At 41.0% G+C, this 14,253-nt stretch overlaps 1 protein-coding gene across 2 annotated transcripts in view; it reads right to left on the minus strand.

The window, feature by feature from the left end:
- DCTN5 (dynactin subunit 5) overlaps positions 1–14,253 on the minus strand; it is a 28,578-nt gene that overhangs the window by 6,832 nt on the left and 7,493 nt on the right. For both annotated transcript variants that reach the window (XM_068967837.1, XM_068967838.1), the window contains exons 3-4: positions 6,010–6,128; positions 2,945–3,056 (exon numbers count right to left, since the gene is read on the minus strand). In XM_068967837.1, coding sequence (XP_068823938.1) covers positions 2,945–3,056; positions 6,010–6,128 — 231 coding nt within the window. The remainder of the gene's footprint in view (positions 1–2,944; positions 3,057–6,009; positions 6,129–14,253) is intronic.

The raw sequence follows: 14,253 nt of genomic DNA on the forward strand, positions 1-14,253 counted from the left end.
TACTACAGTCCATGGTTTTGGGAAGAGTCAGACACAACTTGGCAACTGAACAACAACGTGTCTCAGATGACTTGCTGAGTAAATTAAAGTCTTGGTCTTTACCAGTTGCATTTACATCATCCAAGCCTATAGTTCACTCGTGTTCTGGTCAGAATATCAGATAAAATATACTGGGCTGAGGATGTGGAACACATAAAACAAATACCAAGATAATGCTAACCCATCTAGATCTCAGACTTTACCAAAGAATAGGAAACATACTTTGATTTCATGGTGCTCAAAATTTCCCCCAATATTAAACACCTAAATCATATGCATGTCCAAGAGCTCCTGGGTAGATTGCCCAATGAATTTTTTAAAAAGCTTATACCTCTAAGGTCTGAATTTCTTCAGGGGCTAACTAAGTTGTCTCCAGCTGGGTGGGTAACAACCAAGTTGGGCAATATCTTTAGGTCAGAAGCAAGTTATGACTGCATATCTTCACTTCTCCTTAGAAAACTCTCTTCCATGAATCATCTGTTATTGGCAATATCAAAAATGGAGCAGATGGCCAGCTCCCCTGGTGACTCCCAGATTAACTCAAAGATTCCCTAAGATGCCGAGGCTCCTAAAAACCCAGATCAAGCACACGGGGCACTGAGCAAAAGGAAACAAGGTGCTGCATATGGCAGGATACACTCACAGACAGGGATCCCCAGACAAAGGGCCCTGGAAAAGAAGAGCAGTGGAGATGAGCTTTCCCACTGTCTACCCTGGTTACCAAGCAGCCTGAGGGCATCTGCTTGTCTAGTTAGCCACTCTGCCCGCTCAGAGAAACGTGCTCATTTGGGTTTCAGAGAATTCTGGGTAAACTGATCAATTCCACAGCAGCACAATAAAAATGCAGGTACTTCTTAGGCGTGAATGAGTTGGCAATAGCTGAGAAGGTAAAGAGCTGTAACTGCTTCTTTATTCTTTCCTGAAGAACTTTTCAAGAAGGAGTTAAGAACTACATGTTGCTGGTATTACACCTACCCTTATCTCCCTTTTTTTTGCTGTTTTCTTTTTTCTTCCTTTTTTTCTTTTTTTTTTTTTTGGTTGCAATGCATGGCATGTGGGATCTTGGTTTTCTGACCAGGGATCAAACTCGTGCCCCTGCATTGGGAGTGTGGAGTCTTAACCACTGGACTATCAGGGAAGTCCCATATCTCTTTATCCAAGTTATTTAGCAAATTTCTTCCATCCTGTGAAACAGCATGTAAAACCAAGCCTGCCAGAATGCTATTAAGATTAAAGATAAATGTAAAGCTCAAGGCATGATAACAGTTGACCCATAATGCCTGTTAGGCTTTTCCTGAAGACTTTTGGGCAATTTTGATTAACACTCATACCTTCCCATATCCAAGCAGAAGTTACAGTACTACATGAGATGCTACAGGAAAGATCTGTGTGTCATGGGGACAGCTGGACTCTAAAGAGTTCCTACTAGCTTTGAGATTCTCAAAGCATCTTTCTCCTGAGAATTTGTAAAGGCTCAGCAAATAAGTACAGCCAGTGCCAAACAATGACAATACCAGGAGTTGATGCACTGAAAAGTGATACAAAAAGCAGATGCTGAACAATAGGACTAGAATTTCCTCAGCATTGGGAATAGCATTTGGTTATTAACTATTCAGACAACTGGCTCTGGACCTAAAGGACTAGGCTACTATGCTGATATCTTCCCATTACTGAGGAAAATATCAGAAAAATTCAGCTGTGGCTTGGAAAGCCTGCTCTAATCAAGCAGTTAGTGAGGAAAGAGGATGGATTTCACTGTCTTCTCCCTCTCCTCAACATCAGGCTGAACCAAAGACATTCTGTCTCTAATACATATTAAGGAACTCCTCCAGAGAATATTTGGCAGAAAACTGCTCCCCTTGATTTTGAGTAGTAAGTCAGACTGGAATGTCTTCTCAGCAACGTGGCTCTCTGCACTGTCCACCTCTGCTGCAGCCTCATGGCTCCTGGAAAGTGACTGCATGGTTTCTGCAGATTTTCTGATACTTTAGGCTCTGAGTCTTATCCAGAGCAGAGAGCTGACTTTGTGTTAATAGGAGCAGCCATTTAAAAACAGGAAAGGGGTCTTGGCTTTCCCAGAATCTGACGGACAAATATAAAATGTAGGAAATATTTTCCCTGAAAATTTAGGGAGTTTGCCTCTGATCATTCTCACTCAGGATGGACTCAGAAATCCTAACTGAAATCAACCTCTTCATCTAAGAAATGTCAAGAAATTCAGCCTTGGAAAGCTTTGGCTGGATTAATGTTTAGCATTAACAAACTAATGCCACGGTGCCTGTGGACCTGTGTCCTGCAGGTTCTGCTGAGTGAGAGGCCCACTAGCACCTGGCAGGCCCAGCATCTTGAACTACGTGCAGCTCCTTTAAAGTCATGCTCTTGGTGAGTGTGACCCTTACACGTGCCAATCTCTCCCCTGAAACACTCTCTCTCCTCTTGTCTATGAGCCAGCTTTGACTTACCCTTCAAGATCCCCTCACCCCACCAGACTGTAAGATTCTTAAGGTGAGGTGACAGGTAGGCCACATAGTGGCATGGCTATTCACACCACCAGGGTTCAAATCCCAACTCTAGCATTTACTAGCCTTGTCAAATCCCCAATATCAAAGGTCTTCAGTCTCCTCACATGAAAATAGGGATAATTACAGTCTATCATCCTCGGATGGTTGTGACAATTAAATGAAATAACCAAAGAGTTTAACATCATATAGAAAAGATTCCATAAAGGTTAGCCATGATTACTAGTGCCTAGGAAGAATTCCAAATTTAATAACAATTCTGGCAAACTACTAGACCAGAAAAAACTTCTACCCTGCTTGATGACAGAAGCAAAGGCCCACTGATGGGAGGGATAGGAGCTCAAAGGGGAGTGAGGCTGCTCAGCCAGCCAAGTCAGCATACTCACAATCACACAGTTCTTGCCAACGTGAACGTAAGAGCCAATCTGAGCTGCGTTGACCACACAATCTTCCTCAATAAAGACGTGGTCCCCAATATGTAAAGGAAAAAATGCAACGCTACAGAAGAAAAAGAAGAGAACAACGAACAGTCAAGGTGATGTACCTCTGGTCAAGGTTTATAAAACTAAAGATCACAACTGCAACACCATCTTGTCTTAATAACACTGCTCCTAGCAAGGAAAGAATCCTCACACTTGAGGAATTCTGTAACATTGAAGAAGATGCATGTGACTATTAAACTGAAATCAGAAATATTAGACTACAGAAATGTGCAAGGAAATAGCAAAAGAGCAAGGGCAAGACCTTCAAAGTTAGAAAAGCTAGCATCAAATAAAAACAAATGAATGTTTTGCTCATTCCAGCCTCCTCTGAAAGTGCCCACAGATCATATTTTCATTAATCTGCTCTATAATGCTTCAGGGGACTGATGTAATGTTCATGAGATATAATTCCCAACATGCTGAAAATTTATATATTGTCTGGTTTTACTGGGTGTCTGGTTTTACTGCCTGACTCTACGCTAGGAACTGGGGAATACAATAGCAAGCAGAAGGGACTTGACCCTGCCCATGGGAGAAGAGAGATTAAATAAATGATTAAATAAGTAATTAGTTACAACTGTGATAAGTGCTACAGAGGAAAAATAACACATCATGAGGGCATGACAAAGAGACTTTATTCAGACTGGTGGTTTGGTAAAAGCTTAATTGAAAGTGACATTTAAGCCAAGACTTAAGGAGTTAGTAGGGTTTCTCTAGACTTGTGACATCATTCCCATTCTCCAAGACTCCTCAAATATAACTGACAGTGGTCTGTGATCATACTTCCAAGAAATTTCAGTACTTGGGATGTAAAATATTTGGACTAGAACTAATACAAAGCAGCTGGATACTCACACTCTTTCCAGTCCTGTGTTCTGTTTTGTCAGGAATATTTTAGCAGAGATGATACCTGTCTTCCACACACCTATAACTTATTTAAATCTCCCCTAATTTATTTGCATTTTTACTCTAGACCCCTTGGGTAACAACAGACTCCTTAATTTTATCATAGTCTATAGCAGGCTGTCAACTCTTCAATTTTAAACTGAAAATTCAAAACTCTTTACTCTTATCTGGTTCTGGTATAGAGACATACAGGGGAGGAAATCGACATTTACCTTCTATGCATGTGTTGCTATTTACACTTCCATATTTCTGTATTTCTCATGAGGACTACTTTTAAACTTTTTATTTTATATTGGAATATAGACAATTAACAGTTTTGTGATAGTTTCAGGTGGACAACAAAGGGACTCCACCATACACATACATGTATCCATTCTTCCCCTAAACTCCCCTCCCATCCAGGCTGCTACATGTATACTATTCTTATTTATACATCCCTCCATTCACTGAAAAGACTGTTCATTTTCAGTCTTCTTCCTGGACCATATCCAGCCCAATAATGCCTTTATCAGGAGGTGGAGTCAACAATTCTAGCAGAGCATCAGTTACTGTAAGAAATCATGAAAAGGTTTTCTGGCTCCCCCTCAAGCACCTTCTGAACTAATGAGCAAATATTTTCATTCGAATTTCCTATGATATACAATGACTCCCTGCTCCAATTCTTGTATGTAATGAAATCCTGGAGTCCAGCATCACTACAAGAAATGCAGACAATTCCTGCATGATATACATCCAAGTATTATCGCCTGAAGTAACTGCCCTCTTCTGTTCCTCCCTAACCATGTTCATACCCCAGGGTCAGCAGTACTCCAGTACATAGTGGCTATCCTGTTGCAGCATTCTATTCTATAGTAGCTGTTTATTCAGTCATTTTTACCACATGGTGGTGGTGATTGCTGTTGTTTTAACTGAGGTATAGCTAATTTTATATAAGTTTCAGGCGTACAACATAGTAGTTCGTTATTTTAGAGGTTTATAAAATATTAGCTATATTCCCTGAGCTGTATAATATATCCTTGTTGCTTATTTATTTTATATGCAGTGGTCTGTACTTAATCCCCATCCCCTAGCTCACCCCTCACCTCCCACTGGTAACCACTAGATTGTTCTATACACCTGTGAATCTCTCTTTCTTGTTACATTCATTTGTTTGTTTTATTTCTAACACTAGGTTTTGAGACCCCATTTTATCCATATTTTATATGCCCAGATTATAACCTAGTGAGTGGCATAAGGAAAACACTCAATAAACGATTGTTGAATTATTGGATGGAAGCAGATGGTGCCATGGGAAGGAGCCAGGAAGGCAAGCAGAGAGGGAAGCAAAGAGGATACTCCACATCAAGCATAGCGGGCAGTCTCCCTGCCCTGTCAGATGTTCTCTGACAAGCCTTATTCCCACTGAGAGATCAGTCGGCCTGACTTGACCATACCCTCTGGGTCAAAGCTGTTTGTAGACTAGGGGTGGGCACCTAACTGCAAACTAAGCCAATCAGATTCACTCTAACCAAGATTTTGTTAATAGGACAATTTAAAATCTCTGATAGGTATTTAGGCTGGAAGCCTAAATGAAGACGTGATGTAATTAAAGGGCTGAGGCAGCAAAGCTGGCTCCAGGAGAAAAGTGGGAAGATACAGCAGGAAGAAAAAAGAGGGAAGAAGTACAGAGAGAAGGACAGATAAAAACTGTCTCAGTGGCCGAGTAGCAGACAGACAGAACGTGGTCTTAATTTTGGCAAGCTGTCCAGCTCCAGGTTCCAGTCCCTTGTGAAACCTGGCCCCCTTTTTTTACCCTGAAATTCCATCAAATATGCCTGTGTCTGTTTAATCAGAATCCCCCCCGGCCCCCACCCCTGGTTTTGCCAGCTTAAGTGAATTGTTTCTAGCAACTAACCACCAACTAGACTAAGAGAACCACCACCAATTGTGCTCATTATGGCGTGTTCTCACTCAGTGTTCCAAACAAAAGTACAGACCTGCTCCTTCTCCCATGACAACACATGGATTTCACCACCAGAAGCAGCATCTTGCCCAAGACTGAAACAAATGATTAAATTACATACCCTTTGCTGAATTTCTTGAACGGTGGCCTTATGACACTCCGACTTTTTACCACACAATGACGTCCAACTCTAACATTTGCCAGATCGCCTCGGATAATACAGTCGTTCATCACAATGGTCTATAAAACAAAGCAGCACATTTTTAAATTTCATTTTAATTGGAGGATAATCACTTTACCATAATGTGTCGGTTTCTACTGTACAACAATGTGAATCAGCTGTTAGGATACATACATTCCTTCCCTCTCGAGCCTCCCTGCCGTGCTCACAATCGTACCTCTCCAGGTCATCACGGAGCACCGAGCTGAGCTCCCTGTGTTATAGAGCAGTTTCCCGCTAGCCGTTTATTTTACAGATCGTGGTGTACTGTATGTCAATGCTACTCTTCCAATTTATCTCATCCTCTCCTTCCCCCATGTCTACAAGTCTGTTCTCTACATCTGCGTCTCTATTCCTACCCTGCAGATAGACTCATTACTACCATTTTTCTAAAGTCCATATATATACGTTAATATATGCTATTTGTTTTTTCTCTTTCTGGCTTACTTCACTCTGTATGACAGAATCTAGGTTCATCCATCTCACTACAACTGACTCAATTTTGCTCCTTTTTATAGCTGAGTAATATTCCATTGTATAAGTATATACCACAACTTTTTAATCCATTCATCTGTTGATGGACATCCAGGTTGCTTCCATGTCCTGGCTATTGTAAACAGTGCTACAATGAAAACTGGGATACATGTGCCTTTTTGAACTATGGTTTTCTCAAGGGATATGCCCAAGTGGGATTGTTGGGTCATATGACAGTTTTATTCCTAGTTTTTAAAGGAACTTCCATGTTGTTCTCCATAGTGGCTGTATCATTTTATTTTCCCACCAACAGTGCAAGAGGGATTCCTTTTTCCCACATCCTTTCCAACATTTATTGTTTGTAGATTTTTGGATGATGGCCATTCTGACTGGTGTGAGGTGATACTTCAATGCTGTTTTGATTTGCAGTTCTCTAATAATGAATGGTTTGCTTGGAAACGAACAGAGATCATTCTGTCGTTTTTGAGACTGCCTTCAAGCACTGCATTTCAGACTCTTTTGTTGACTATGAGGGGGGTAATCCATTTCTTCTAAGGGATTCTTGCCCATAGTAGTAGATATAATGGTCATCTGAATTAAATTCGCCAATTCCTATTCATTTTAGTTCAGTGATTCCTAAAATGTCAGTGTTCACTCGCCATCTCCCACTTGACCAATTTACCTTGATTCATGGACCTAACATTCTAAGTTCCTATGCAATGTTTTCTTTACAGCACTGGACTTCACTTTCAGCACCAGGCCCATCCCCATCTTAGCCCTGTTTCCACTTTGGCCCAGCCCCTTCATTCTTTATAGAGCTGTTCCTCTGTTCTTCCCTAGTAGCACACTGGACATCTACCAACCTGGGGAGTTCATCTTCTGGTGTCATATCTTTTTGCCTTTTCATTGTGTTTACATTCAGCATCACAGTAATCCAAGTCTATGCTCCAATCACTAATGCCAAAGAAGCTGAAGTTGAACAGTTCTATGAAGATCTACAACATCTTCGAGAACTAACACCAAAAAAAGGTGTCCTTTTCATTATAGAGGACTGGAATGCAAAAGTAGGAAGCCAAGAGATACTTGGAGTAACAGGCAAGTTTGGCCTTGTAATACAAAATGAAGCAGGGCAACGGTTAACAGAGTTTTGCCAAGAGAATGCACTGCTCATAGCAAACACCCTCTTTCAACAATACAAGAGACGACTCTACACATGGACATCACGAGATGATGGTAAATACCAGTCAGACTGATTATATTCTTTGCAGCCGAAGATGGAGAAGCTCTGTACAGTCAGCAAAAACAAGTCAGGAGCTAACTGTGGCTCGGATCATCAGCTCCTTACTACAAAATTCAGGCTCAAGCTGAAGAAAATAGGGAAAACCACCAGGCCATTCAGGTATGACCTTTATCAAATTCCATATGATTATACAGTGGAGGTGATGAATAGATTCAAAGGATTAGATCTAGTAAACAGAGTGCCTGAAGAACTGTGGATGGAGGTTTGTAACACTGTACAGGAGGTGGTGACCAAAACCATCCCCAAGAAAAAGAAATGCAAGAAGGCAAAGTGGTTGTCTGAGGAGGTCTTACAAATAGCTGAGAAAAGAAGAGAGGCAAAAGAGAAAACGAAAAATATACCCAACTGAAGGCAGAGTTCCAGAGAATAGCAAGGAGAGATGAGAAAGCTTTCTTAAGCAAAGAGTGCAAAGAAATAGAGGAAAACAATAGAATGGGAAAGACTAGAGATCTCTGCAAGAAAACTGGAGATAACAATGGAATATTTCCTGCAAAGATGGGCACAATAAACAACAGAAATGGCAAAGACCTAACAAAAGCAGAAGAGATTAAGAACAGGGGGCAAGAATACACAGAAGAACTGTACAAAAAAGGCCTTAGTGACCTGGATAATCATGATAGTGTGGTCACTCACCTAGAGCCAAACATCCTGGAGTGTGAAGTCAAGTGGGCCTTAGGAAGCATTAACTACCAACAAAGCTAGTGGAGGTGATGGAATTCCAGTTGAGCTATTTAAAATTCTAAAAGATGATGCTGTTAAAGTACTGCACTCAATATGTTAGCAAATTTGGAAAACTCAGCAGTGGCCACAGGACTGGAAAAGGTCCGTTTTCATTCCAATCTCAAAGAAAGGCAAAGCCAAAGAAAGTTCAAATTACCATACAATTGCATTCATTTTCACACGTCAGCAAGATTAGGCTCAAAATCCTTCAAGCTAGGCTTCAGCAGTATGTGAACCGAGAACTTCCAGATGTTCAAGCTGGATTTAGAAAACACAGAACCATCAGAGATCAAATTTTCAACATCCATGGCTCATAGAAAAAGCAAGGGAATTCCAAAGAGCATCTACTTCTGCTTTATTGACTACACTAAAGCCTCTAACTATGTGGATCACAACAAACTCTGGAAAATTCTTCAAGAGATGGGAATATCAGACCACCCTACCTGCCTCCTGAAACGTGCATATAGGTCAAGAAGCAACAGTTGGATCTGGACATGGGACAACAGACTGGTTCCAAAGTGGGAAAGGAGTACGTAAAGGCTGTATACTGTCACCCTGCTTATTTAACTTATATGCAGAGTACATCATGCGAAATGCCAGGCTGGATTACTCACAAGCTGGAATCAAGATTGCTGGGAGTAATATTAACAACCTCAGATATGCACTTGATACCACTTCAATGGCAGAAAACAAAGAGAAACTAAAGCACCTCTTGATGAAGGTGAGAGGAGTGCAAAAGCTGGCTTAAAACACAACATTTGAAAAAAGAGGATCATAGCATCTGGTCCATCACTTCATGGCAAATAGATGGGGGAAAAGTGGCTTGGGCTCGAAAATTACTGTGGACAGTGAAACTAAAAGACACCTGCTCCTTGGAAAAAATCTATGACAAATCTAGACAGTGTATTAAAAAGCAGAGACATCACTTTGCCGACAAGATCTGTATAGTCAAATCTATGGTTTTTCTCGTAGTCATCTATGGATATGAGAGTTGGACCATAAAGAAGGCTGAGCACCAAAGAACTGATGTTTTTCAACTGTGATGTTGCAGAAGACTCTTGAGATTCAATTGGACAGCAAGGAGATCAAATCAGTCAATCCTGAAGGGAATAAATTCTGAGTATTTGTTGGAAGGACTGATGCTGAAGCCCCAGTCCTTTGGCCACCTGATGTGAACAGCAGACTCATTAGAAAAGACCCTGATGCTGGGAAGGACTGACAGCAAGAGGAGGAGGCGGCGACAGAGGATGAGATGGCTGGATGGCATCACTGACTCAACGGACATGAGTTTGAGCAAACTGAGGGAGAGAGCAACAGACAAAGAAGCCTGGCATGTACAGTTCATGGGGTTGCAAAGAACTGGATACAACTTAGTGACTGAACAACAATAACAACAATAATGAGTGATGTTGAGCATCTCTCCTTCTGTTTGTTGGCCATCTGTGTGTCTTCTTTGCAGAAATGTCTGTTTAGGTCTTCCACCCCATTTTTTGATTGGGTTGTTTTTCTGATATTGAGCTGCACGAGCTGATTGTATATTTTGGAAATCAATCTTCTGTCAGTTGCTTGGGTTGCAACTATTTTCTCCCATTCTGAGGGCTGTCTTTTTATCTTGTTTATCATTTCCTTTGCTGTGCAGAAGCTTTTAAGTTTAATTAGGTCTCATTTGCTTATTTTTGTTTTTATTTCCATTACTCTAGGAGGGGGGTCAAAGAGGAAACAGAGCATATTTTACATAGCCTAAAACATAACAAAAAACAGTAGGAAACAAGACACTGAGAGTTATGTTATACTCTACTGAATCACATGTTCTGTCAAAAGGGAAAACTTTTTTAAGGTGAAGAGAATTGCCCTCATAATGTTGACTGTTTTTCCAAGATGTTCCCAGTACATCACAAGCTTTGCCCTTACAATTCCATGAATAGGAGTCAATGGATGGACAAACATTTGTTGAGAATACCTACAGCAGACCTGGTCTATGCACGTCCTCAGATGCACTCATTCCACCTGCCCTCCTGCCTTGGCTGGCTGCTCAGGAGACTCACAGCTGCCCCCACCTTTGTCTAATCTCCTAACACTACTCATTGCCTCCAGCTTCATGTTCCCAGGGTAAATCCACTGACATTGTTTTTCCTTTCCCAATTTCTGGACTCAGATTAAATGTGTCACTTCAGGATGTGATACATGGCTTCCCTAGACATTGCCAGGAGGGGTTGAATAATGGGGGGATTACCCAAATTTTTGGTAAAAAGTAGGCATTCTTGAAGTGTCTGTTGAATAAATGAGGTTAAAAAGTGCATGAGGGGCTTCCTGGTGGTCCAGTGGTTAAGACTCCACCTTGAAGTACAAAGGACACCGGTTCATTCTCTGGTCCAGAAAGATCCCACATGCTGCAGAGCAACTAAGCCCATGTGACACAACTACTGAGCCAGCAGCACTCTAGAGTCCACAAGCCACAACTACTGAGCCCACATGCCTAGAGCCTGTGCTCCGCAACTAGAGAAGCCACTGAAATGAGAAGCCTGCGTACCACAACTAGAAAGTACTCCCCACTCGTTACAACTAGAGAAAGCCCACGTCAGCAGAGAAGACTCACCACAACCAAAAAATAAAATAAATAAGTAAAAAATATTTAAAAAGTACATGTGGCTGGGGTTGCAGCTGAGAAAGTAAGAAGGACCAGATCATGAGGAATTATGTACGCTGATTACAGAAGTTTAGACTTCTTTTCCATAGAGGATATAAGGGATCAATGAAAGATTTTAAATGAAGGATTAGCACAACTGAATCTTCATTAGAAATATTACTCTGGAAGCAGAGCCAACTCATTGGAAAAGACCCTGATGCTGGGAAAGATTGAAGGCAAAAGGAGAAGAGGGCAGGCGAGGATGAGAAGGTTGGATAGCAGCACCGATTCAATGTACATAAACTCGGATGAACTCTGGGAGATGGTTAGGGATAGGGAGGCCTGACGTGCTGCAGTCCATGGGGTCGCAGAGTTGGATATGACTTAGCAACTGAACAACAACAACAAAATTATACTTGCAATTTGTTTTAAAATATTCCACTCCGAAACTGGTTTGAATTTGGCAGGTGAGTATAGAGATGAAGGAAGAATGCCAGAATACTGCTAACTGTAGAAGCTGGTGAATAAATACATAGGGACTCATTCTGTGTTTTCTCTACTGTCCTAAAGTTCCAAATAATACTGCTCATCTATACAAAGTAATGAGGGAGTTCCTTGGTGGACTAGTAGTTGGGATTCCAGGTTTTCATTGCCGTGGCAATGAAAACAAGCCATATGGCACAGCAAAAAAAAGGTTTAAAAAATAATGAACTATTGGTTGGCGAATAAGTTCATTTGGTTTCCCCATAGGATGTAACAGAAAAACCCAAATGAACTTGTTGGCCAACCCAATACTAATCCTTGAATATATCCAATGACATGGATAAATCTCAGAAACATTATGCTGAGTGAAAGAAGCCTGACTCCCAAAATAGTACATGATTACAATTATAGGAAACTCTAGAAAATGCAAAACTAATCTATATTAGTTTTACACAGGTTACCCAGGTGGCTTGACTGCAGAGAGGCAGAAAAACTAGAGTGATGGGAATATTTTATATTGTGACTGTGGTACTAGTTGCAGAGATGTCCACATCAGCCAAAACTCATCCAACTCATCCATATTTAAAATGGGTATATTTTATTGTACATAATATACCTAAATAAAAATTATTTTTTAATATTCCATTATAAAATATTTAAAAGGAACAAAAAGAGATTCTATATGGCTTGGTCATTGTTTAGATGTTGGGCAAGAAAAAGAGAATCTAGGATGAGGTGAGCAATTCTGGGGATTTGATCATAAATTCAATTTTGAAATGTGGAGTTTGAGGGTCCTGTGGGATGACCAACAGGCAGCTGTGGATAAAGGTCTGGGGCCCAAGACAGAAGGTCAGGGTGGAGAGGCAGATGGTATATTCACCTCAAATATATGTGAATTTAGATAAATCACTGGCCAGACACCAGGCTCTGAGAAGATACTAAAAAAGAAGTGCACTCACACCTGAAAGAGCTAACCCATCTGACCTGCATGTGTTCGGCCTATAAAACCCCTACTGGAAAAAAGAAACTTTCACATCTGCTGCTGACTGTAAAGTATTACAGTTCCTCTTGGTTTTTGTTTCTTTTTGGCCGAGCCTCACAGCTTGTGGGATATTAGTTCCCAGACCAGGTGCTGAACCCTGGCCCCAGTAGTGAAAACACTGAGTCCTAATCACTGGTCCCCTCTTCATGGATCACTGCCTTGTCATGGTGAAGGGGCTTCTGTAACTCAATGAAGCTATGAGACATGCCATGTAGGGCCACCCAAGACAGAAGGGTCATAGTGGAGAGTTCTGACAAAATGTGATCCATCGGAGGGAATGGCAAACCATTCCAGTATACTTGCCGTTTATACCTCATGAACTGCCTAAAAAGACAAAAAGATGTAACACTGAAAGATAAGTCCCCCACACTGAAGGTGTCCAATTTGCTACTGGGGAAGAGTGGAAGACAACTACCAGAAATAATGAAGCCACTGGGCCAAAGAGGAAACAATGCTCAGTTGTGGATGTGTCCGGTGATGAAAGCAATCCAATGCTGCAAAGAACAATACTGCATAGGAACCTGGAACATTAGGCCTATGAATCAAGGTAAATTGGACATGGTCAGGCAGGAGATGATAAGAATAAACATCGACATCTTAGGAATCAGTGAACTAAAATGGACTGGAAAGGGAGAATTTAATTCAGATGACCATTATATCTACTACTGTGGACAAGAATCCCTTAGAAAAAATGGAGTAGTCTTCATAATCAACAAAAGAGTCCAAAATGCAATACTTGGATGCAACCTCAAAAATGACAGAATGATCTTGGTTCATTTCCAAAACAAGTCATTCAACATCACAGTAATTCAAATCTATGCCCCTACCACCAATGCCAAAGAACCTTAAGTTAATCAGTTCTATGAAGACCTCCTAGAACTAACATAAAAAAAAAAAAGATGTTCTATTCATCAATGGGGATTGGGATGCAAAAATAGGAAGTCAAGAGATGTCCAGAGTAACAGGCAAGTTTGGCCTTGGAGAACAGAATGAAGCAGGGCAAAGGTTAACTGAATTCTGCTAAGAGAACGCATTGGTTATAGGAAGCAACCTTATCCAACAATACAAGAGATGACTTTACACATGGATATCACCAAATGGTCAATACCAAAATCAAAGTGATTATGTTTTTTTGTAGCCAAAGATGGAGAAACTATATAAAGTCAGCAAAAACAAGACCTAGAGCTGACTGTGGCTCAGATCAGCTTCTCACAGCAAAATTCAGGTTTAAACTAAAGAGAGAGGGGAAAACCACTAGTCCAGCCAGGTATGACTTAAATCAAATCCCCTAGGAATATGCAGTGAAGGTGACAAACAGATTCAAGGGATTAGATCTAGGAAACAGTGTGCCTGAAGGACTATGGACAGAAGTCTGCAATATTGTACAGGAGGCAGCAAACAAAACCATCCCAAAGGAAAAAAAGAAGCAAGAAGGCAAAGAGGTTATCTGAGGAGGCTTTACAAATAGCTGAAGAAAGAAGTGAAAAGCAAGGGAGAAAG

This window comes from Capricornis sumatraensis, chromosome 3 (assembly GCF_032405125.1).
Source record: "Capricornis sumatraensis isolate serow.1 chromosome 3, serow.2, whole genome shotgun sequence".
Taxonomy (NCBI): domain Eukaryota; kingdom Metazoa; phylum Chordata; class Mammalia; order Artiodactyla; family Bovidae; genus Capricornis; species Capricornis sumatraensis.